Raw genomic sequence first — 26,547 nt, 5'->3', positions numbered from 1 at the left:
TTTTGGCATTAAACAACAAACAAACATATCCAGATGAGCTACAGTACCATGGCACTATTCTCAGCACTATTTTTAACACTATTTTAAATGCATATTCAATTATTTGTAATACCGTACTTGGAATAATGGACACAAAAATCAAATGAATTTGTTCTGGGTATTTAGGCATGCAATAATCAAACACGGCAATGTCGTACAGTTTTGAATCTCATTCAATGTGTTTCAAAATAGACTTGAGCATAACAACACATTTATTTCTGATTGCAAGTTAAAGTTGATATACAGTAATAAAAGAAACAGTCATAGGTAGAGAATGAACCTTCATAAAATGAGGGCCAAACATTGCATGGATGTTGTCTATGAAGGTTTATACTCCAGTGAATTTCAACAAAGTGAATGCCAGTTCTTATGATTAAGTACATGTGACTTCATGTTTACACTGAAAGCCATACAACAACCAGCTGTATCATGACATAAAATAGTTCTTCCATAGGAGAGGTGACATGTCTTAATTTAATAGTGATCTTGCAACTTGATCTCTGCTGCTTGCATTTTCTTACCTAGTTCCAGAAGGGCTTGCAACCACTCAGATATTACAACCAGTGATATTTCACTAACCCTCAAATACAAATCTAGTGAAATGTCCAATGTTGGCAATATTTCTTATTTTCCTTAATGCTCTTGCATGTGGAATCTTGGTTGCAAATTATTAATTCACTATCTTTATATCTTCAAGGATGTTTTCTCAAAGTGTGCGATGTAGTCTATCTGTTTTTATTTGATATATTGCATGTTGCAGGTTTGTTTGTTATAAACCATTGAAAAGAATGTTGCTAAATTTGCTACCACAATTTAAATGATTGCAACACCTACGACATATTCAAGACATACTTGTGATGTTATGCAAAGCTCCCCGAGAGCAAAATGGGTGTTGTGACATGTTGCAAGCTTGTGATGCATCACAACTAATTTATGTAACAGACCCCTGAACCGGACTCAAACTTTAATGATACATTAACATTTCATTAAACTTCCGGGTGGTGGGGTAGCCTAGTGGTTAAAACGTTCACTTGTCACTCTGAAGACCCGGGTTTGATTCCCCAATTGATATGTACAATGTGTGTCAACCGCCATGATATTGCTGGAATATTGCTAAAAGTGGCGTAAAACCATACTCACTCACTCACGCATTAAACTTCCATCAATTAATGTGCCATGAAATTTGTTGTATTAAACCTGTAATGACCCCCCTCTGTACATTAACGGGTCATTAGCCAAATGGAGGTTTGGAGGTTTCATTAAAACTGAACATGCCAAATAATATGTGCTAGTATGTTGATAAAATGCAGGGTTTAAATCAAAGCTTTGTGATTTGTGTGGAAACCTCCAAGACATGTAAGACACATCACACATTGAACGTCAGAGGTGATGCAATTTTGCCTAACCAAACCTTTGAGTTAAGTGAACTGCTACTACATATGCTGCTTGGCAGATGGCAGGGAGAAGAATTTAATTAAATATAAGGGTTTATGAACCCATTAGATAATGACATTTTGATACAACTGTGTCCAGCTCATTAAAACCTGTCTTATGTAGATTGAAGCCCAGAAAATTTGCTTCTACGTAGACATACTTATCCAACAGTTTGAACTCATTTTTTAGTTTATATGTGTGGAACCTTCATTTACAATTGTGATGGAATATTGGTAATTGGTCACCAGCACAAACTGTAAGCAGTGGAATGCCCGATTAAACATATACTCTCCTTGTTATGACCACAAACATAACATGCAGTGCAACTTTTTGAATGCAACAAAATATTTGGCAGCTTTGAATCCTTGAAACAAGTTATTTTGCTTTATCTTACATGGCTTGAAAGTTGTCAAGATAGTGAAAATAAGTTACATTTAGAGGATAATTTCAAATATACTGAAGATAATTTCAAATATACTGAACGACAAAAGTTCCTGTGACATTGAGTAAGATTTAATACAAAGTTATGTTTTTTACCAAATCTGAAACAATTTCGGTTTGCAACAGATAAAAGACTCCTATAAGTGTTCAAATGGTTTAATTTGCCATACTGACTTCAGAAAATGCGTGATTTCATAAAAAAAACAATGAACATGCCAAAATGTCAATTTACAAATCAATAGCGTGTGTGTCCACCTCTGGTTGCGATGCAAGCAACACATCTTCGTCTCATGGAATGGACGAGGCATCACACAAAGTCCTGTGGGATATCTGTCCATATCTGCTGGAGTGTCGGTGGAACACATGGTTGACGTCGAAGGCGCCGATCCATCTCATCCCACATGTGCTCGAATGATGAGAGATCAGGGGAGCGAGCCGGCCAGGGGATGACATAGAGAATCCTGAACAAGTCGAGCAATATGAGGTAGAACAACAGGGCCGATAATCTCATCGCAGTAGTGCTGTTTATTGGGATTTCCCTCTACCACTATCAACCCAACCGTTCCCCTGTCTTGCTGTATGTCCCACCCCATAACATAACGCTGCCACCCCCTAACCGATCTTCTTTCATGACACAATGACTGACATAATGTTCACATCGACGTCGGTACACTCAAATCCGTCCATCGCTGTGGCTGAGGTGAAAACGAGACTCGTCAGCGAATAGAACTTGTCCCCACTGCATGGCCGTCCAGTGTAGACGCTTTCTTCACCACCATAGACGTGTTTGATGGTGGTTTCCTGTCAAAATGGGATGTCTGGCGGGTTTCCTGGCGACAATCCCTGCACATCTGAGGCAACGACGAACTGTTTGTGAAGATATTCGTCGAAGGCCAGGGATGCTTCTTGCAGTCACTGTTGCTGGCTGGAATCGATTTCGTAGGTGTGTTGCTCGAATCCAGTTGTCTTGTCGATTATTGGTTACGTGTGTCCTGCCACTCCGAGGATGGTCTCTGACTGCATTCGTCTGTTGCAAACGTTGCCATAAACACCAAATGGTGTTACTGTGGACGTTAAATTGTCTTGCAACATCATGTTGACTCGATCCTGCTTCAAGCATACCAGTGGCTCGCAGACACTCATTTTCGGACAGGCGTGGCATTTTGTAAAGTTGAATAATTGCGTAATTCTGTTGTTTTTCTGAGTGGTTGTTTTCAGCACGATGCTAAACACTGCACATGGAAAACCGTTAACGCACATGTTTTTATACCAATTCTTGGGTAGTGAAATGCATTGGGCTTGCATAAAAGTCAACTTTTGCATGGAATGCATGCTTTTCTGTAGCAGTTGCGTTATTGTGACTTGATTCCATACATGTGCTACAATATTGAAAACCAAACTTTCCTTGTTTGAAAAATACACTAAAATATTGGTGTCACAGGAACTTTTGTCGTTGAGTATATAACCATTGAGCTACAGCTAAATAGTCACTCTTACTTTTTTTTTACGGTAATAAATTTTACAATGTTGAATCATTTGGTATTAATAATTATTCACCTGTTCTTCCAAAACTGGGTCTATTGACTATAATACCAAATATTTTAACTCTCACAGCTCTTTCTCTGTCAAGAACAAGCAGTAAATGCATTTAGGAGTAATGCAGGATAAGTATACAAATACAAAAAATATCTAGATTTTACTAGTTTCATGAAATGATTGAATAGTTCTGGTATTGATGAGCAAAAGTGAGTTTAGTATTTTATTACTTGCCTTTCATAACCTGTCATAAACTATGTCAAGTGTATGAATACAATATTTCACTGTCCAGAGGATAGTAAAGATATTATCAAACTTAACAACTGTGATTTAAGTAAGGATAAGATATATGAACAACTTTATAACAATTAGGTGTAACATTTGATGTAGGTTCTAACACTGTTATCAAGCAAATGATGAATGAATGGTGTTAGAATCTACACCGAAACGCCGCTCCAAATTGTAATAAAGAAGTTGTTCATCCATATATGTTATCCTTACTTAGTACTCCTACTTTTAAATGCGTTTCAAAGAAGTTTACTGTGATTTAAGTTCTGTCTGTGCTTAACAGATGTTAGCCTGTAAAGTGATATTTTTCACGTGATTAAGATTTTTTAAGTGATGAATGTCATAAATTAGGTCAAGCATATGAATACAATATTTCACTGTCATGTTTAAGTAGGCAGACAGTGATGGGATCCAAAGCATAATCCAATAGAGTTGAACAAAAATCAACTTCAAACACATTTAAAGTTGACAAGTATTAACTTAATACCATTCAATGGCATACACGTCACAATACCCTGACATAATTTGTGAAATTTTATTGCAAGATACAATGGAGAAACAATGCTCTGAGGGTCATCGAGTGTGAATAAGCTCATCTCAGTGATCTATCATCTCCACAAGCCATGTCATTGAATAAGCCCAGCCATGTTGAGAGTTTTCAATATATTTCGTGCAACTAGTTCCGGCAATACATCTGCACATACTGTGGTATTAGACACCAGCTTATTGTTCTTAAACAGAGGTATCTACAACGAGTAATGAATGTTTGTTTTATGACAACATTCTGACTAGTTATATATATCAAACTGTATCAAGACAACTTTCCTTTCAGATTATATAATTAACTACTTTTCTCTTAGCTCAATGCAGTGATCATTATCAAATGGCCGATGTTTCTGTACATATGGTAGACCCTTTCTGAAAATTGATTTGCAGAAAACGCTGAGAACAAGCGGAGCATGGTCTTACACAATGACCTGGAACCAATCCAGTGCTCCGAGCCAGACAAACAACCGACCGACCGACCAATCAGAGATGGGATAGAGAGCTGCCAGTCTAAGGGCAAGGATGGTGAAAGAGTGGCAACTACGTGTAACTTGTTTCTATGGCAGTGACTGCATAAGGCTCAAGGAAACATGCAAACACTTCAAATGATCAGTGTACTCTGACAAGAATTTACTTTCTTAGTATTCAAGCAAATTGACTAAGGTATGATTCATCACAAAAAAATGATTCATCGAAAAGACCTCACTTCTAGTATGTGAATGAGAATTGAAGACTGGATTTGCAAAGTAACCATCCACTGGGTCATACTTACTCCAACTTATAAAGCCATCATAAGATTGCTGATAATCCTCAATTAGAAGGGAAATTGATATTGGTTGTAGACACCTGCAAATGTGTTGGATACCCTCCAGGAGAGGATAGTAAAGATATTTTAATGACCAAACTTAACAACTGTGATTTAAGTAATGTCCCTGTGCTAAACAGATGTTAGCCTGTAAAAAGATATTTTTCAAGTGATCAATTTAAAGATGTTTGTCCTTTGTTGATGTTAAAACACTTTCTATTTTTGATATGGTTCATTTTCACAAGTTGTTCCATTACACGTCATGTAGGGCTCGATTTAGCTTTATAAAACATGCACCCGTGCAACCCACTATTGAAAAATGCAACCTAATACTAAAATTTATGTCTACATGCACCAAGTGCATATAAAAAATTTTGTTTCTGACTAACCCTTACTTATTCAGACAACATCGATCACTGAACACTCAGTACCTCTAAGTTTTATGTACCATACTACATCACTAATCCCCGTTATGTGTACTTTGTCATGCTTTCTTGGGTTTGACGTCATCAAACTGGGGGTACTTCAAGATTATTGCACGTTTCACTTGCATTTAGTAGCAATATGTTTTTAATTTATCTGACACTGGCAGCAGACCAGCCTTTGTTTCAACTTTGATAAATTTATAGGACCAGGGTGCAACTTGTTTTTTTTCTGGTGTAACTAGGTTTGTATGTCAACATGCATCTTGTGCAAGTTTAATCAGGTTCCTTTAAATCGAGCCCTGACATGCAGCGTTATCAAGCATTTACATATACTATGCTTTTATGTTATCGAGCAATAGACTGTTTTTGCCAAATGATTAAGTTCAATGTTTTATGAGAATGAGGAAAGTCAAACAAAGTTGCACAACCAGAAGTGAAAAGTTATATTTTAGCTTTGTACATCATTTTAGACTGTTTATGAATGCAAGACAAAAGATTATTGTTGCTTTCAGTTCTATCCTCTATTTTTCAGTGATATGATCAAATAGGGATGCCATCTTACAGATTCAAATTAGTTTGAAATGTAACTCAGTTTTTAACCTAACATTATGAAATAAACGTTTGAATGATTCATTTAGATTATTTTAAAATGTTACAACAGATAAAAGCCATGGTTATTTTATTGGTTTTATTTATCAGCCAAAAGTATGCGAAGGTGAAAATTTTGTCCGAGTTTTATGTTATCTGGTGGAAGGTAATACTAAAGCCTGGACTGTGAAGCAGCATTGTGGTTCTATTGTTGACTCTTACCGTTATGCATGTTTCCATATAAGGTGTTTAGTTTTAATTACTTGGTTTACGGATTGGCCAACCCAAACTTTTACAAATAAAATTAAAATTTTGAGGACTCATTTCTGAAGTATGTTGATGTCTGAAGGGAGGTAACTCTTTGACTTTTCAACTGACTCACCTTTAAGGAAATCTGAAAAAATGTTTTTAACATCTCATCTATTTTAATTTCATTGTGACAACCGAGCCTATGTGTCTTTTGGAAAATATGTAAACCAAGTAAATAAATCAAAGAAGCCTAAGATGCTGAAGACTGATTCATTTCAGTAGTTGTACTACATGTAGGGATTATCGGGGAGTGATGGGGGAAGAATGGGCCCATTAGCAGGATGAGACATCAAGTCTGATACTTTCCAGCACAGCTTTACATGGTGTTACTAGCCACTTGAGACAGTGGAAAATACTTAATTATAAGAAGTATTTATTCATTTCTTTTTATTTGACATGAATTGGTATGTGGACTTGCTTTACATGTCCTGCATGAAATCTTTCACTGGTTGTAAGACTATGCCGGGAAAATAGCAGACTTGATTCTTTTTGCTATTTGCAGGTGCAAATAAAGTAAGTGGTTGCACACATTCATGTGTTTGTTTTATTTCTCTATGTATAAAGCAATTTATACAAAGACATAGGAACTGACAAACAGAGACAAACTGCAGATATTCTTTATTACAAATGTTCTTGTTCTTGACATGTTCTTGTCAGACAGCATAATAAATGTTTTAAGAATTGTGAACACTGTGTGGTGTTGGATACTCACACTGACAGGTCAATCCATCCATCATCGGTCACACTTCAATTCCCAGGTAGAAGTTCAAGGTATGTTTCATGTATCTACATGAAAGCTTATACCAACTTATATGCTGGATGCCTGAAACCTTTGGGAAACTTTTACAACCTTATTAATTATGTAAGATATGGCCTTGTGGCATAAAATGTTTATTTTGGTTTGTACAGACTGACCCCAAAATTCCTCTATACAAAACAACATGTGTAGTATCGCCTTGGTTACTAATCTGACTATTTACATACTCTGATGACTTTTATCTTGGAATATATGATTTTGATTCATCATCATGTTTTCTGAAAATTTAAAACTATTCATACATAATATTTGATCTTTTGTTCAATGAGATAGTTTCAAGAGTTCGGACTCGGAACTATAACCACTTTTCCTGTTGATTTTCTGGATTTCACCAGGTCAAATGCTTCATTTACCTGAAAACAGACATAAAGCATCGATCAACATTTCTTTTTCTTCAAGGCATAGACAGAATTACGATAATGATGACATTGATTCTGGACCAATAAAGATTTTGAATTTAGATATTTCTGTTCAGAACCAACAAAACATCATGGTTATAAGATATCTTCCTCAAGAATGTCATAGGATTGAAAATGAAAAAAATATATGAAATCATTCCAGATATAGAGGTTATTATACAAGCAACTGTATCATACTGATTTTACAAAACGAGTGTCTGATTTCTTGTATTTCCAGAGCAAGTGCGAGGGTAATACATGAATTCTTACACAAGTTTCATAAAATATGTTTGACACACATGTGAGTGTAATAATTTCTTTATTACCTATTATTTCTTAATCTTTTTGAGCTCCCCTCTAAAAGACAATGCACTGATCTCCACCACTGTCCTAGAAAACCACAATTTGTCATTCCATACCAATAAGAGATTCTTGACGTCAACAATGACGTCCGAAGGATGGAAACAATGCACTGGTGTGCGAGAACTGATATTTGCACTAGTGAACTTTATGAACTTTATATACCCTGTTTAGTAATAAAAAGCAGATATATGATGATTCTGTGGTCAATGAATGGAGCAATTTGACAACACAAACCTGATTGAGAGGAAATGTTTGTCCACAGTATGGTTTTATTTTCCCTTGCTGAAGTGCTGTCATTGTGTCCTGTATGGACTTGAAGAAAACTGGGGGGTTGGTGACGGAAGTGTTGCCCCAAAACACACCATGGACAGAGCAGGACTTGAGCAGCAGCAGGTTAGCAGGTATTGATGGTATTTTCCCTGATGCATAACCAACAGTCACCAGTCGTCCTTCCTCTGCAATACTTCAGGGGAAAACAATTGTTTAAATGAGGATATGAATGTTGAAATGCTTCATCAAGTAAAAATACAAATACCTAGAACTATATGAAATGAAGACTTGTTGAAGTCAGACAAAGTAAAAATTAGAGCATCCACAGGTAATGAGTTAAATCAAAAGCACCAGTCTGTTGCCTAGGAAAGTTTAATGACAACTGGTACAGCTAACCAGTATCATATTCAATATTGCAAATAGTATGAGAAATGAATTGATCTGTCACGATATTTATCCTAAAAGACAACAGTTTGCGTGAAAGAGAATATGAAGAATTGGTCATAACCTGTGCGTGTCAAGCAAGTAACCTGTCATAAAAAGAAGTAAAACTAACCTTTTTAGACACTGCAGAAAGATATCTCCCCCAACCTGATCCAAAACAACATTCACTCCACGACCTTGAGTGATTTCCTTGACTTTCTCCCTCAAATTCTCACTGTTATAGTCTATTGTGTGGTGTGCTCCTCTTTCCTTGGCAAGGGCACACTTCTCAGCTCCACCACAAACTGCAATCACCTGGTCACAAGGTACTTAGACTTAATTATCTTAGCCAAAGACAATCTTTTGCTATTTTAGTTCTATTTTAAAGTAAATTGGACATGGGCCATATTTGGCCCAATGAAAATGTCAAATTTTAAAGGTGCGGAAAACTTTCAAATATTGGCATGAAAATTATCGGACATGTTCAAATGCCTGACAACTAGCCTTTTTTGTTTCTTACACTTACAAGTTTTGGACTTCTGACAGGATCAAATACTGTGTGGCTAAAATGAGTGAAAAGGGCTGATCTTTTTAAACTTCAAAGGAAAATATACGTATTAGCAAGTTTGTGTCTCAAGATGAATTTTTTAGCATTATGTTTTGAACTGTGTTTATCTTTAACTCTAATGAAATACAGCATGGGGGAAGACCCAAATCCTCTAAATTCAGCCTCATTGACACATTTATCCTTACCTTTGGCTTTAGCATTGTTGTAATTCCAAAACATGCAATTGTTGAAATGAAACAAAGCCTAGTTCTCCTTCACATGAACACAGCTGATAACTTTCAAAACAATTTCTAAAAGTTTTGTTCAGTTGATAAATTATGCAGATAGTGTGGGCCAAAATGAGCCCTTATCCCACCTCGTCCTTTAGGATGGAGATATTTATGCAAACCCAAACTTCTTCATTATTCATTACATTTATGCATAAGTCATAGTAAAATCTACCAAAGATAGGACATTTTTTCAGAGATCTTCCACCATGAGTCCTACCATAGCTCTTCATCTTGCCTAGGGAATAGGCTGTGGAACAAGTGGTTTGATGTTTCGTTTCATAATAGGAAACTTGTCCTCACACTTAAGAACAGGATTATATGTACCATATCAGATGTATTAAGTGTCCTGTTCCCAAAAGCGCCCCCTGACCAACCTCTTGACCAATCTGTAAGTAATCTTTATAAGCTCCTGGTACAAAGCCCGAAAATTGAAATGACAATTTATATTTTCTTGTGCATATTAAGGCAAACAGCAGAGTAGAATGGATATGTAACTGTCTAGTAACTAGTATCAAATACATTTTAGTTTCACACGCCTTTGGACTTATTCTGTTCCCACTCAATCTCTGACAGTCTCTTGTGTATGGTTTGAATAAGCACCCCTCTTTGTCAAGTTTCTATGTGTTTATGTGTTATTACGTCAAAATCGGTATATTAAGATATGAGAATGGTTTGTTTGTTGTTTAACGCCATACTCCATTATTCCAGCTACATGACAGCAGTATAAGATAATGGAGCAACAATACCTCTGTACCCAGGACATGAGCTGCAATATCCACGGCTGCCATCCCTGTTGCCCCTGCTGCTGCTGTTACCAACACCGTCTCACTAGAACATACATACTTTTTACAGTGGACAACCTCATTAACCATCCCACCACATTTAAGAGCCCCCAGTTACTAATATAGTGAGGTTTGACACTTCCTTCGGGTCCATGTTCTTGTCCCAAGTTGTTAGCTTCCAAAATCCATCCACAAAAGAACAAAAACAAAATCGCAATGGCTCATGATGTAACTCATTCTGAAAAGGTTCCAAATGTAGCAATTCTTTAAAAATATTCTTTTAGGTATTATTCATGATTTAACATTGTAAGCGTCCCCAATATGATTTCTATCATATATAAACACAACATTGGATTCTGTCATGGGGGAAATATACTCTTCAAAAAAAGAAACTTGACATAGATGTAAAACCACTGTTTGCCAAATATCTAAAATAATTACGTTAAATGAGAACCATATAAGTCAAACAGAAAGATGATGTGTCTATAATTCGCGAAAATACATGCAAAGCACATAAACGTAGCATTTGGGGATCAATTTTACAGCTTCATCCAAACGCAACCGCCTGGTAAAAACGTGCAGCACAGGATCCTGCATTTAGGCAGGGGTGACAACCCAAGCACAAGATCGATACATCCGGCTGCGACACTTCCAAGACCACACTACCACAGCCACGTCTACAACCACACAGATCCCTGGGGTACGCAGAATATCAGATCAAACGGTACGCAACAGACTGAGGGAGGCTGGACTTTTTGCACGAAGACCTGTTCGACGTCATGTATTGACCCCATGTCATCTGGCAGACCATCTGCTTTAGTGCCAACAGAGGGTTAGATGGGCACGTGCAAGGTGGAGAAATGTACTGTTTACTGACGAGTCCCGTTTCCTACTCACACGTGCTGATGGGCGGGCGCGCACATGTCTACAGCCGTCGGGGTGAACGTTACGCCCCCAACTGTGTGCAGCAGGTCCCATTTGGCGGCGGGAGTGTCATGGTATGGGCCGGAATTCATCACGGTGGTAGGACGACTCTTGTGCATGTGGCAGGTGTGCGTTATGGAGACTTGATCCTACAGCCTTACATTCTTCCTCATGTCAACCTTCATGGCGGACAGTTCCAGCAGGACAACGCTCGACCGCATATTGCACGTGTTTGTCAGGACTTCTTACAGCACAACAACATCCAGACATTACCTTGGCCAGCCCGGTCACCAGATTTGTCCCCGATTGAGCATCTGTGGGACGAGTTGGATCGACGCGTTCGCAGAAGGAATCCACCGCCCAAACACTTCCGGCACTTCTTGATGCACTTCAGAATGAAGCGTGTTATTGACAACTTGATTGCATCTATAGGTCGTCGGTGTCAAGCAGTGATTGATGCACGTGGTGGGCACAACCGATACTGACATTTTCTGTACCCCTGTGACAATAACTGTATCGTGTACGTGTGTCTGTCCAGGTGACACGATTAATGTTTTGAACATTGTGTACATTGATCTTGAAAAAGGTGTTTCAATTATGGTTTCTGTGTCCTATTTTGAAACAATCGCATTATATTACATTTTGAAAGTCAGTGTCAAGTTTCTTTTTTTGAAGAGTACATTTCACACCTACCCAGCCTTGACCTTGGCTGTGCGGGTCAAAGCCATCATGGAAGTTCCATAGGAAATGATCATGGAGGCGCCTGTTACTGGTGACAAGGCGTCAGGCACTGGAAGAACAGTCTACCAGGAACACACAACATTGATCAACCTCATTTGTTTCACAAAATATGCATTTTTTGCCTTTACTAAGAAAGCATTGTTTTTTCGAAAGCCAAAATGGTTGCATAGAAATATACAAAGGTGCATATCATAAACTGGAAAATATGTTTAATATGAAGTTGAAATGATAACCCAGTTACCTCAAAGTGATTCAAACAGTTTACCATACTAAAATATAGCACCAAAGGAAAATCAACAAGAGTTTGCCACTAACATGGCTATATCCCCCGCCCCTGTTGCAGAATTTATGACATAATTAAATCTAAACAAACCCTAACCTTTTTTAACCGAGGTGGAACTTGTCATGGAAATTGTAAAAAAAGAAGGGTTTGGAACCTAAGTCCATCTTGCTGCCATGAAAACGTAACAAATAAAAAAAATAAAATTTCTAAATAGCAAAAGTCACCAGTTCAGCATGTACCTGACAGACCTGTAAAGTTTGATGAAAAAATATTGAACGGTTTATGAGTTATGCTCCGGATACGAACCCTACCCTAACAGAACCTAAGTCCATCTTGTTGCCATGGAAACGTAAAAAATAAAAATTTCTAATAAATTTAAATAGCAAAAGGCACCAGTTCAGCATGTACCTGACAGACCTGCAAAGTTTGATGAATAAATATTGAACGGTGTATGAGTTATGCTCTGGAAACGAAACGTGACGGACGGACGGACGGAGCCTGTTTCTATATCCCCCGCCAACTTTGTTTGGCGGGGATAATTATACAAGGTTTAAGCATGTAAAGGGAATTGTAAGTTTAATTTTATGCCACTTTGAGAAATATTGTCGCAGTGTCACAGTTGATGATTGTGGATGTTCTTACTAATTTGGTCTGTTGGGTAGCCTAGTAGTTAAGGCGTTCGCTCATCATGCCAAAGACCCAGTCTTATAAGCATCTTCCAAGGACAAGGGAGTTAACTAACTATAAAAGTCCAGTTTCAACCTGAGCTGAACTAGGCTGGAATTAGTGATTTGGCTGGACTAACGAGTCTAAGCATAGTCCAATCAAAATCGTGTAATGAAATCAACATCTGGTTCATAGACTGCCATGCAGATTTCGGTCGATTGCAGGATTTGCAAAGCATGTGTTCTGCAACTTAGAGTCATCAAATATTTTCCAAATCTTTTCATGTTTTTAATCAAGATGCTCACGTAAGTTGATGCACTCTGCAAAGTATGACCCGTTTTATTACAATATAGATTTTGGTTATCGATCAGATCGTGTTGATTGGGCGCTGCCATTTTGTTTGAAGCAAATGCAGTGATATGAAATGTGGAATCTGATTGGTCAATAGGAGGGACATAGAAGGGACATAACTCGTAGTTGCCACTGGTGGTGCAACAATTGAGCCCAGAAATTCCTACCTAGTTCAGGAAGGGGGGAAAGTGGATTTTTAAAGTCAATTAACTTGGGAAGAAGTATAGATGGGGTATTTGGGACCTACCCTGCCACAGAATACCCATAGGGGCACAGCTGGTGCAGGGCAAGTTAAGGGTACTGTCCCACCTTTGTATGCAGAAGGCAGTATTCAGCAAATGCTCCATCTCCCTTAGAAGCCAAACCCACAACCTTCTGTCCTATGTGGAAGTTTTTCACCCCTTCACCAACTGCTCTCACACGACCACAGAGCTCAGCACCTACAGAGAGACAACCATGCCAATCTTTGATTAGTTCATTAGGAATAAGTAAGGATAAGGTATATAGATGAACAACTTCTTTGTTACAATTAAGAGCTACGTTTCAGTGCAGGTTAATCCATAAGGAATGGTTTAGGGCTGTAAAGTCAAACTTTGTCATGATAAATCCTTCTCACAACATTGTGACAGCGTAATACTTGTGTGACATGTTCAACGTCATTCTGAAAAGTATTTCATTCAAGACATGTCAGCTTAAACATAGGAGATATCCCTTTGTCAGATGAACTTTCTCATCAGCTAATTGCAGTACTTAATTCTTCTCTGATTTCTGTAAATCTGATAAATGCCCGAAAATAGTGCTGCACTATTATAATGTGGATATTCATACATCCTGTCTGTGAGCACCATGGCAGCTAAACCCAAAAGGGTTAATAAGGAGAGTTATTTTGTTCTGTGGGGGTGTTCTTTGTCAGAGATTGAAATTTCCGAATTGGTTTGTAAAGCTGACATCTGACTGGCTCTAGGACCCACTAATCCTTATTTCGACTGAGCGGTCAAAGTGCTCTCAGGGTCTCCTGCCATGACTTATAGAGGTGCTCCCTGATCTTGACGCTGACAAGTAACATGTCGGAGTAAAAGATCTGATTTTATGAGATTGATGCAGTCAGGAAATATGTATTCATTTTCATCTATGTAAGGATCATTACATATCCATATATGACCATTTTGTATTGATATTTGACAGTGATACATACAAGATGTAATGGGACTCGTGAAGATGCGCGTTAGAATAGGTGTTCAGAAACCCATAATTCTTGCAAATACCTTACCTCTATTACATCAGTTGCCATAAATTCCTGTTTATGCTGAGAACCACACTATAAATTTTTATAAATTTTCAACAGACGTCCTCTTCACTGCCAACATATCTATAGTTTTGAGGGAAACCCTATCCCTTGCCAGGGGCACCACCGCGCATCCGCAAGGTGGGAATCTACTCACTTCTTTCCTGTGTGTCCAGATGACAACAAGGAAAATTTTTTGTTGCACATCCGTAAACGTAATTGCGTTCCACACTTACAAAGCACATGAGATCTTCTCAAGCTTCATAGACACAAGCAGTGAGCAGTTCTACAAGCAGAGAACGGGGTTATAAGAAGATCGGAAGTTCTAGTAAGTAATTAGTTAGAAACGGTTTGTGGGATGAGATCTTCATCTAAAGGACAGACACCCGTCTGTTCAGGCTTTCGGCAACACCAGATACCTGGTGACCCTCACCCTAGATGTCTATCATGCAAGAAAGGCAACTGCACAAAAAAGTCAAGGTGCAGCTATTGCGAGCCTCTGTCAAAGGAGAAATGTGACAAGCTCTACAAGGCATGTATCAACAATCCTGATTACAAAAGATTACTAGAGCATCAAGTAAAAAAGTGATTAAGACCTTGGCCGCCATAATTAATCACGAGGGTGACAAGCGAGTGTCGCGCAAGGGCGCCGTCTCACCTTATGAGGAGAAGAGACACCGTCGCTCATCCCACTCTCCCAATAAAGTTGAGGAGCAGATGTACTGTACAGGCTTTAACGTAGCCTCTAACTTGCATCCGGCAACGATCTAGGTTTGAAAGAAGCTTACGATGTTCCACCCTCTGCCACGTTCCCCCTTTTACTTAAATGAGTTCGGGGAAAATAACCAATTCAATGTCTGTAATGATGTATAAAGCGCAATCAACACAACCCCGGCTTGGCCAAACAGGGGTCGATCAGATTGATAAAAGCTCATGCAATCAATGTCTCAGGAAATCTCATATCTAAAGAATCTGTCGCACAACCCCGGCTTGGCCATACAGGGGTCGATCTGATTGATAAAAGCACATGCAATCAATGTCTCAGGAAATCTCATATCTAAAAGAATCTGTGGCACAACCCTGGCTTGGCCAACAGGGGTCGATCACAAGATTCAGGAGACCTAAGGATCTCCCAATGAAATTGAGGAGCAGATGTACCTCACAGGATATAACTAAAGAAATTAACCAACTCAATGTTGTAATGATTGATAAAAGCGCATGCAATCAATGTCTCAGGAATCTCATATCTAAAAGAATTGGTTGCACAAACCCGGCATGGCCAAACAGGGATTGATAAGCACGAGATTTAAGTGAGATCTAAGGCTGAATATGGCAGTACTTCCTCATTCAGCAGACATGCACAAGCCTACGCTGTATGAGATTATTATGAGGACACAGGAGAACATAAAAGAGATAGATTACCTCCCTACCACGTACACCATAGGGCAGATCGTGAATCACGGGCATTGCATCGCAGTATGCTCAGAAATACACACCAGTCACCCTCTAGCCGTAAGTTAGACGAACTGACAAAGCTCGTGCATATCAGGATAGAATTCCTAAGCGTGTGCCATCTCATACTGCCACACGGTCCAGTTACACGAGAGGAGCAAGCAAGGGACATTGTTATGTCACTATCACACAGTTATAGAACATGTGATTCCCGCACGGCCAGCCGTAGATCAGACGACCGGGATTACGCTACCCTCAGCCATATGACCCAGTCCCAGCGCAGCCTGAGTAGGGTGTGCGGATCTATTGCTAATACTGGTTTTTTATACAGTGGGGATTCTACTACGGAGGATAATTATAGACCAAATAATTATTCCATTAAATATATCATTAATATCATTGCAGAACTTTATAAAATCTATTGCCTGCCTTTAAAACAGATACAAGGACAAAATGCCAGATGACCTTGTTAGAACGTGCCGGGTATGAGGTACCGGTCAGTTGAAACTAGAATTCCCTACCTTTCCCCTGTCCGTCATATATTGATGACATCATCAAGAATCGAATATTCATTAAATGCTACATCGGCACTTAATAAGAGTGCTTACACGACACACGTTGTCCCTGCGCACAACAGCCGAGCATTGATGAACTTTTCTACTACCTGGTTAAGAAAACTAACTCTAAAATGCACATTGACATGGCCAAAATCAAGGACTTAGATTATGTCAACTAACAGATGATTAATATCAGTTCATACATTAACCTGATTGCAGCTGCAATTCTCCACGTCATACCCTGAACAACCAGAGCGAAGGTCTACCCTTAGACACCCCCACAGTGATGACACTACAGTAGACCAGATTCATCCACAGATCACTGGACCACATACTGAAGATGCAGAAAGGTCTTCAATCAGCACAAGACTGGATGTCAGCACAGTTCCTGCTAAAGATGATCATCCCACTTCCCAGAGGAGGAAGCAGGTGCAGAAGCAGTCTCCGAAGGGGATACCACCGGAAATGACTCAACCAGAGATCTACAGACTCCTTCAGACCCTACCGACATCGCCTGCCCAATGGACAACGATTTAGTACTACAGAAGATCAAAGATACGACCACATCGAATCCAGTCGAACTAGCCGGTCTCACAGACATCGACCCAAGATTACCCAAGTTCAGCAAGGAGCTATCAGCATCTTAAAGGAGTCAGACACCACTCACGGGTTCTACTCCCCAGTATTCCAGGAACCTACGCTTTGCAGTCAACGTTCAGAGATACCAGTTCAGGGTACTACCATTCGGCATATCCTTCGCCCCATGGTTATTCACAAGGATCACCAATCCCGTCATCTGTTTGCAACCATCTAAGCTCATAAGGCTTCTCAGATACATAGACGATCTCCTATTGGCTGATCAGAACAATCGCAAATCAGTTTAAACACAGTGTGCCTCATCCAACTACTAACACACTTAGGATTCCTGGTTCACCCTCTAAAACAGAGCTAGTACCCACACAGGCATCATCTACATAGGCGCAAGATTTCTACTCAACAAGGGCATAGTAGCACAGAGGACAGATATGCAAAAGTAGAGCACATGATAACAAGCGCACTTGATAAGCCCGTCAAGTCGCAACGCTTGCCTAGGCACGCTCACATCTATCCAAGACTTAACCTACAGAGGCAGATTTGGATGAATACCACCTACAGCTGGAAGCCATAATCCAACCTCCATAAGTTCGAATCTCAGAACTCCATTGGTGGCTGAATCGTCAGAATGTCATGCCAGGTATTCCACTCAATTACCCTACCCCCCTACATCAACTCTACACAGATGTATCAGGAGAGGGTTGAGGTGCCCATATGGACAATGTTACCATACAGGGAAATTGGTCATCCCAAGAGAAGAGTTACACATCAATTGTCTAGAAATGAGAGCGATATATCTAACTTTAACAGCATGGCTAGATCGTCTACACCATTCGTCAGTGATGATCGCTACAGACAACTCGACCGTGGTCGATTACATACAGCACCAAAGAGGCACAAGGTCTCAGCCATTACTGAAGGAGGTTACACGTTTAAATGCCTTGATAGACTCAGTGAGTTGCAAGATCAAAGCAAGACACATACCGGGCAAGCTAAATATCCTAGCAGATTATCTATCCCGGTAGAACAAGATAGTACCCACGGAATGGTCACTACAGAGGTATTCAAGTGAATAACCCACCTATGGGATACTCCAAACCTAGATCTCTTCGACACATGTCTCAACAACAAACTACCAGTCTACGTCAGCCCTGTATCAGACCCACTAGCAATCCAGGTCGATGCGCTCTCCATGGATTGGGAGGGAATGTTTGCATACGCCTTTCCCCAATGGGCTCTCTTAGACAGAGTACTGAAGAAAATAGAGGAAACAGACTGTGTCATAATCCTCATAGCCCCGGCTTGGCCAAAAAGGGCTTGGTTTCCGAGGTTACTACAACTCCTAGTGGAAGAACATCTGAAACTTGCAGTATGTCACGACCTATTGAGACAATCAAGGACGGACATATTTTATGGCCGCTTCAACAGCCTCCATCTTCACGCTTGGAAGTTATCTCGAATAAGATGCAAGCCGCCGGTTACTCTAAATCAGCTGCACAAAGAGTGGCAAGGTAATGGAGACCAGCATCATCTGCCCTATACAATAACAGATGGGACAAGTTTGTCGAGTGGAGAAGGAAAAAGCATTTAAACGTGGAAATACGATACCTATAGTGGCTGAATTCTTGCTCTATCTTAGAAATGACAAGAAATTACGACATCAGTATTCCCCAATGAAATCTATCTACAGTATTGTCAGCATTGATGAAAGCACCATATGAACCCATGAGTAGTGCGACATTACTATTATCTCCAGGGAAACTGTTTTTTCTCCTAGCCATGGCTACGGCGGCTCGTGTGTCAGAATTACGCGCTATTGACATCTCCACTGTAACTCATACCCAAGAATGGAAATCAGAGTCGTTTAGATCGCTCCCAGAATTTGTTGCCTAAAACCAGTCGTCAACCTTCGGCACACTCGGACAGGCAATATACAATACCAGCCTTAAGTAAAAGTGTGGACATCCCGCACAGATTGCTTTGTCCCATAAGAGCCTTGAGATACTTCATTACAGCAACTCAACCCCACAGAAAGCAGAGAAAATGCCTCTTTATCTCTTGCAAGCCCTCGTCAGAAAAGGACATAACCAAGGGTACTGTAGCGGGATGACTCAGATCGGTGATTGCAGATAGCTACAGACTGGCACAAGTCTCCACACCAACTTGGGGAAGCTGCAGGTCTCACGAGATCAGAGCCCTTGCAACAAGTCTAGCCACATGGAATACAGTATCCATTGAACAAGTTGTAGCCAGCTGCCAGTGGTAGTCTCACAACACTTTTCCAAACTTTTACTTACGAGACATACAGACCGATCTAAAGACTATACATTCTGGGGCCCTTGGTGGCTGACCCAGGTGATAGTCGCCAAGTAACCTTGTTCCCCTTCCTCTTCGGGGAAGGGAAAAAGGGGGGGGGGGGGGGGGGGGGGGGGGGATTTCAGAATACCTCAAGAACTCAGGGTAAGTTGACCTTTGTACCGGGGTTGTACTAATTGAATCAGTAAACAAGGCAAATGGCAACACTGGAATCAGAGATCGAAGGATTAAGTGATATACGGTAATCTACATGATAGGATGTATCGATGTACTACCACCGGAAGTGACGTCATAGGAGACATCGCACCGGACTAACATGAAGATACGTTAAATATCACTATCCAGAAGGGCATAACGGTATACCACGTCATAGTGACACGAGAATATAGAAGACATATACCAAAAGAGGCATGGTATGACACCGGAAGTGAAGTCACAGATGACGTCATCACTGGAAGTGACGTCATAATATGTCTAAGTATCACAGGGATGGATATATATATATACCCATCATATGACATTTAAAAAATTCTCTATGTCTAATCTTGTAAGAAGACTATTAGACATATTCCGTTCGAGACCCCTTTTGGCATATAATCCCTGGGTTACCACTTCACAAAGCCAAATATCTAAGGGATGCTAGACACCAGAACCCGCCGGTCCCTCTGGTGTATACTGGCAACTGATGCAATAGAGGTGAGGTATTTGCAAGAAATATCAAACAATAGTTATCATTGTGAATAATTCTAAGAATACCACCTCTATCACAACAGGAATTAATCACTCCCACCTCCCCAAATATCTGCATCTAGTTGATGAGGATAATGGGTTGAATGAAATGAGTAGATTCCCGCCTTGCGTAATGAGCGGTGGCGCCCATGGCAAGGGATAGGGTTTCCCTCACAACTATAGATATGTAGGGGGCAGGGAAGAGGACGTCTGTTGAAAAATTTATAAAAAATTATAGTGTGGTTCTCAGCATAAACAGGAATTTATGGCAACTGATGTAATAGAGGTGGTATTCTTAGAATTATTCACAATGATATCTATTGTTTGATGTTTGCTGCGAAGGCGATTATGCTTGTCGTAAGAGGCAACTAACATGATCAGGTGCTCAGGGTTCGCTGATTTGGTTGATGCATGTCATCATATCCCAATTGCATTGATTGATGCTCATGACATCAATCACTGGATTGTCTGTTCCAAACTTGATTATTTACAGACTGCCGTCAATATAGCAGGAATATTGCTGAGTGTTGCGTTAACAAACAAACCACCAAAAAACAAGATTCTGTTGGAATCTTTACCTGGAACATAGGGCACTGTGGCCTTCACCTGATATTGTCCAGCTGCCTTCAGAATGTCAGAAAAGTTGACTGCTGCCGCTTCAACCTCCACCAGTATCTGTAACCATGACAGTGAATACAGTCTGCAATACTCCATGTCAGGGGTTAAAACGCTACATCAGTGCACTGGTGCATCAGGAGTTTTCATGCTAAGATATGATAAACAATATGTTTTATTCTGCATCGAAACAAGACAATACAATTGCTAAAATAAATTACTTACTATAATAACCAGCATTTTTGTAAGTCAAATATTGTAAAAATGTGTTTTAATTAGCATTTCAAATTCACTACTAAAAGTAGTCGCTACGAACATGTTTCTACTGGTCTGAAATATTTATAGTCAAGAACTTTCTGTGACTTCACATAAATATGCATATCGTATCATGACCTATGTACAGTGACCTTGCTGCATCGTTTCAACCCTGCTATTTTACAGTGGCCAGGTCAACCAGATCCTTAAAAGTCATCTCTTACAACAAAACTGAGCGCTGTGGATAATACCTAATCTCTAGTAAGTCCCAAAGAAATGTTTAACATACCACTAACAGTTGAAGGAAGTTTAGATTGACCCATGTGTCTTGAGTGAAGATGTACCTGATCTTTCATGATGTCTGTGGGCATGGGCAACCTTTGCACCACCATCGGTTGTCCAAGGTCCTGCAGCATCGCTGCCTGGAAGTGACTGGGCAGTCCACTGCCACTTGAAGCAGTCCGTGCTGCTGTCACCGACTTGTGTCTGGTACCACCGACAGTAGAACAACAAGACAATGTCATTCATATCCCTTGATATATATATGTGCATAACATGCGAAAAGTTCATCCTCAAGCTTGAGAGTACAACTGACATAATTATTGATGACTAAACCAAACAATACCCTCTACTCTTCAAATGCTTTTACAAGCGCGGATCCAGCATTTTTAAAAGGGAGGGATCCAAAATATCAAAATCCTACAACATACTGCATTTGGTTTTCAAGAGGGGGTCCGGAGTACTTTCAGTTGTGCTCTGGAACCGATCCCAACTCTCATTTGAACAAAAATCCAACTTGGTGCCTTGGAAAAAAACAAAACTAAATATTTCAATGAATGCCTGATGTGTATGCAAAGCATTATTGAATGGTTTAGGAGTTCTGCTCTGGAAATGAAACATGATGGACGGAGCCCAGTTGAGAATGGGATAATGAAACATGATGGACGGAGCCCAGTTGAGCATGGGATAATGAAACATGATGGACGGATCCCAGTTGAGAATGGGATAATGAAACATGATGGACGGAGCCCAGTTGAGCATGGGATAATGAAACATGATGGACGGAGCCCAGTTGAGCATGGGATAATGAAACATGATGGACGGAGCCCAGTTGAGAATGGGATAATGAAACATGATGGACAGAGCCCAGTTGAGAATGGGATAATGAAACATAATAGACAGAGCCCAGTTGAGAATGGGATAATGAAACACAGCCTCACAAAACATGCTGCACAATGAAAGTACCTGTAGTAGATTATGAGTTGACTATGGAGATGAGTAACTTCTTTGAGAGGTCATCTATATATCTTAACCTTACTTATGGAGATGAGCCTACTGACTGCTGCAATGGTAGTGTTGGGAAATAGTTCAAATGTCAAGAATGATCATTGGTTTAAAAATGCATGTAACCTGTGATCAATTAATGATTGATCATGAACGAGAATTGAACAATCAACATATTTCTTCTGTATCTATTATGTAAATAATGCTTTATAGAAAAACATGCCACTCTACCCTAAAAGGATTGAAACACTGACATGGTTTTGATTACCAAACAAAACGTGAGAAAAGTACAAGAATCTGTACTTTCCTAAGAAAGTGTTACGGTATCCCAAATATAACATTTGTTACATTTGGCCACTTTCTAAATAGCATTGTGTATTCATAGCTTTCGGCCATGGGAGCCGTGCCAATTTACACTTGTCAGAGGGGTACTCAAAGTACGTGATCTAGACTACCAGTTGTCGGTCTTTCATTTCATGGAAGCCTCGGTGACTGAGTAGGTTAGATCGCTGACCTTGTGTGCTGGCGATTAGGTACCTCACTCTGGTAGTGTGGGTTTGAATCCCAGTTGGGACAACCCCAAAAAGTAGCAGAATCTGTACTTTACTAAGAAAGTGTTATCCCAAATCTTACATTTATTTCAAACAAAATTCAATGCCAATTAAGAAAAGTTTACCTGAGAACATTTCTGAAAAGCACTTCTGGAGGTGTCTGGAAAGCCATCTTGGCAGCTTGACACAAATGTCGCGTACAGAGCATCCCACAACACGATGTCCTCTAAATGTATTCAGTCAGCAACACACCAACCTTGCTGCTATCTGAAAATAATTCACCAGATTGCACATTTACATCTGTGATACAAACCAACTATACCACCATGGCTAATTTAGCTCTTGACTGCATATATAACAGCTAGTATTAACCTAGGTCTTGTCAGTCTCCATCAACGTGTGAAATGACTCGCAGTGATTTAAGATATATATACAACATTAGGGGCAATGCCAGGTAAGATTGCATCAAGATATATTGTAGTGACTGTCTTATGAGGAGTATCTATAAGTATTAGAAATGTGTCTATTTATCAATCTGTGTGCTAAGTAAGAACAGACTTTAACTGCAGCCGTGTCCCCTTCCATACGGATGGTCTTGTGACGGGGTCTCGTGTTAGCTGGACTGAGGGTTGTAGTTGAAGGCCCTACATTATCATGTTTGTAATGTGGCCCAAATTTTGGGCCAAAATACAGATTAAATGCTGTCAGTATGCTAGCTGGAGGTCACAAAGTATTGCAAAAGGAGTGTGGGTCTCACTTTGTTTGCCAGTGTATGTACAAAAACCAAAGCATTAAGCATTTATAGATTCATTTTCATAACAAAACATTAAATGTTCATCAGATCGTTGGTGCTTATCACGACATAGGGAAGCATCATCAAAATGTTATATGGTATACAACTATACACTATACAAGTATTATTTATATTTTCCAACTGAGGATGTCACCACTGAAAAGAAATATCGGGCTTAACAAACCAGGCTACTATTAGACAGACCACTAGACTGATCAGCGTTTTGAAGTGTTTTCCTGTCGTAGTCACGGCAATGACATACTTGTTTAATATGCATGAGATGTAATCGCTGACATTATATGTGCTTATTAGCGTGTCGCATAAATGAGACCAATATTTGCTTTCAACTCACTCTCCAGTCTTCCTGCTACATGGGGTCAAAGGGCAACTTTACAAACATGGAACTAGAGTTGCCCCCCTTACACCGGAGACATTCATGACGAACTCGATTAGCGACTCGTGCGTCCATCTGAACACGATCGGCGACCAACTCGTGTCTAACCAACCTCGCCCCTTTCTGAAGCCGATCCTGATCTGATAGCAAGACCGATAACTCTCTTTGAATCCACTGGTTTGTTTGTTTGTTGTTTAACGCCGCACTCAGCAACGAGTCTGGACCAGACAATCCAGTGATTGACATGCGCATCGATCCACGCTGTTCGGATACAATGACAATGCATGACCATCCCGTTAGCCGCATAGCTCTATAGGTATTATACGGTTAATTTGTAAGTCCGCAGATTTGATTTGCACGGGGTACCAATCTAGTTCAAATTATTTTCAGTTTGTAACCGGCTTTATTTGAAACATCATGATCACATAACGTGAGAATTTACGTTTTACGTAAGCATAGTTACATTACCAACAAACTACTCTGGTCTAATTTAGAAGAATACACTATTATAAATTATGACAAAGATGAGGATAGTTTCTGAGGGACAGGGTATCTTTCATTCTTCACACGACTTGTCAATGACATTTTTAGAATCGGATACACAAATGATTTATTGATATCACAATTTCGATTTTAAGATATAAAATTATTAATTGGTGTCACAAATTCGAATTTTAAAATAAAATTCGAGGGCATCTAAACCTTTCTTCTCCACCTCGTAGACAAGCGCACCTGGGTGAATACACTTGCGATTGGTCAGATCTCAACATTAGAATAGGTGCATGGTATATGTTACGTGCAACGAAAGGAGTCACTTTGTGTGCGGCATTCATAACTTCAATTTGCCGGTTGCCAGGCAGCGCCAGACAGTACAGCGACACGTGAGTCACGAACATGTGTGTAACCACCTTATTGGACCATCTTGAACATATTAACGAAAATAATAAATTGTCCCAGAACATATGATTTCAAAGCTGCAGCTGATGACAGTATGTCCAGTCTCCATCCCCAAGACCAATAAGAGACAGTTGGGGTTTAAAATGGAATTAACATCATGAAATGTCCATCACTGAAGTCAATAAAAAGTCAATTTCTCACATGAAACTGTCTTTAGTATCGTGCGTGACACCCTCAGCACGATCACATGCCTTTGCGTCATTTGGGATGTGTTGTCATTCCTCTATCAGATTTGGTTGTTTGTTGTTTAACGCCGAACTCAGCACTTTTCAATCTCTAACGACAGGCATGGGTTGTAGAAGACCAGTTCTAACCGGGAATCTTCACGGGGCTTGCTGTCGTTGTATGGCGGCTGCTGTCTCAATTTGTTTGTTTTTAACGCCGCACTAAGCAATACTCCAGCTATATGACAGCGGTCTGTAAATAATCGAGTCTGGGCCAGACAATCCAGTGATTGACATCACGAGAATCGATCCACGCAATTGGGATACGATGACGTGCATCAACCAAAGCAGTCTGACCACCCGATCCCGTCAGTCGCCTCTTACAAGCACAATCGCTTTTTACGGCAACATAGGTTGATGAAGACATATTCTACCCCGGATCTGGTCAATAGAGAAGGGACATAAAAGGGACATAACCCATAATAGACTATAATAGCAACTAGTGGAGCTACGATCGAGCCACGAAATTCTACCCTAGTTCGGCAGAGATGGAAACTGGACTTCTCCTTGCCCCGGGAAGATGGCGTTATTATGGGTGAATAGCGAAAAACGGCTTCTATTGCCTGGCGCAAACGGCACCTTATTTTCTTTTACCTCGGTACTGGTAAATGAAATTAAGCTCACATGGTCGCTTGCAAACACAAATTATTGTGAAAAGTTAAAATAAGTTTACATTAGAAATTAGGCTCTACTCCAATTTACTCGCCGACTCTGTATATAAAATTTATAATTTTATTATGAAACTGTGAATAACTGTGGAAGACAAGACAATGGAAAGAAATCAACACAACATAACGTAATAAAGGATTAAATAAAGCATATATACTACTACATCAATCGTTATTAAAAATAGAGGTGCCGTTTTCGCCCGACAAATAATAGCTCGAGAAATCGGTGACGTTTTGCTGAGGTGCCGTTTTCGCCTGCACCCGAACAACCAAAAAAAAGGTCGCCCGCCCGCACTATATTTTCAAAAGCTATTGCCTGAGAACTAATTCTTTTTTTAAGCTTTAGCTATCATAAAATGATTTATTGATATCACAAATACGATTTTTAACGATAAAAGTACCTTTTATGTCATAAATTCGTAGGTATTCACTTAAATCTTTGCAGAGCTCAATTGTTTGCAATTTGTCATGATTACCTTGTGGATTTTCCCGTACTGCTGTGAATCCTCCCTGCTGAGGTGATTGGGCTAGCGCTTCGTTCTTCATCTTGATTTCAGTCTGCACTTTTAATGCTGCCAAGGTTGAATCAATGTCATTGAAATTTTGA

General features: G+C 39.8%; 2 protein-coding genes across 4 annotated transcripts in view; one reads left to right on the top strand and one right to left on the bottom strand.

Moving 5' to 3' along the window:
• LOC139446765 (regulator of nonsense transcripts 2-like) overlaps positions 1 to 6,941 on the top strand; it is a 52,255-nt gene extending 45,314 nt beyond the window's left edge. For both annotated transcript variants that reach the window (XM_071228087.1, XM_071228088.1), the window contains exon 41: positions 4,675 to 6,941. In XM_071228087.1, the coding sequence (XP_071084188.1) occupies positions 4,675 to 4,684 (10 nt within the window). In that variant the 3' untranslated portion in view covers positions 4,685 to 6,941. The remainder of the gene's footprint in view (positions 1 to 4,674) is intronic.
• On the bottom strand, positions 6,913 to 24,203 carry LOC139446766 (quinone oxidoreductase-like protein 2 homolog). 2 transcript variants are annotated; one of them, XM_071228090.1, is made up of 10 exons: positions 24,050 to 24,203; positions 23,030 to 23,171; positions 21,414 to 21,555; positions 20,778 to 20,874; positions 13,576 to 13,706; positions 11,919 to 12,028; positions 10,266 to 10,347; positions 8,816 to 8,997; positions 8,224 to 8,452; positions 6,913 to 7,581 (listed from the first exon to the last, which is right to left on the bottom strand). In XM_071228090.1, exons 2-10 carry the CDS (start codon positions 23,110 to 23,112, stop codon positions 7,504 to 7,506), a joined length of 1,134 nt encoding a protein of 377 aa, XP_071084191.1. In that variant the 5' UTR covers positions 23,113 to 23,171; positions 24,050 to 24,203; the 3' UTR covers positions 6,913 to 7,503. The 2 variants fall into 2 exon arrangements, with proteins under 2 accessions (XP_071084191.1, XP_071084192.1); XM_071228091.1 differs by lacking the exons at positions 23,030 to 23,171; positions 24,050 to 24,203 and adding an exon at positions 21,780 to 22,404 and having other exon boundaries at positions 6,914 to 7,581.
• Between the last annotated feature and the right edge of the window lie 2,344 nt (positions 24,204 to 26,547).

This window comes from Haliotis cracherodii, unplaced genomic scaffold (assembly GCF_022045235.1).
Source record: "Haliotis cracherodii isolate W230 unplaced genomic scaffold, xgHalCrac1.p SCAF_6, whole genome shotgun sequence".
NCBI classification, from domain to species: Eukaryota; Metazoa; Mollusca; class Gastropoda; order Lepetellida; family Haliotidae; genus Haliotis; species Haliotis cracherodii.
The sequence above is the reverse complement of the archived record's forward strand: the minus strand, read 5'-3'. Positions and strand labels throughout refer to the sequence as shown.

Bases quoted from the DNA above. Each gene is read 5' to 3' on its own strand.
- LOC139446766 (XM_071228090.1), bottom strand. From the start codon at position 23,112: ATGCTCTGTACGCGACATTTGTGTCAAGCTGCCAAGATGGCTTTCCAG. The intron at 21,556-23,029 runs GTAAACTTTTCT...CGGTGGTACCAG, and splicing joins CTTTTCAGAAATGTTCTCAG to ACACAAGTCGGTGACAGCAG. The intron at 8,453-8,815 runs GTTAGTTTTACT...TTTCCCCTGAAG, and splicing joins TTTCTGCAGTGTCTAAAAAG to TATTGCAGAGGAAGGACGAC.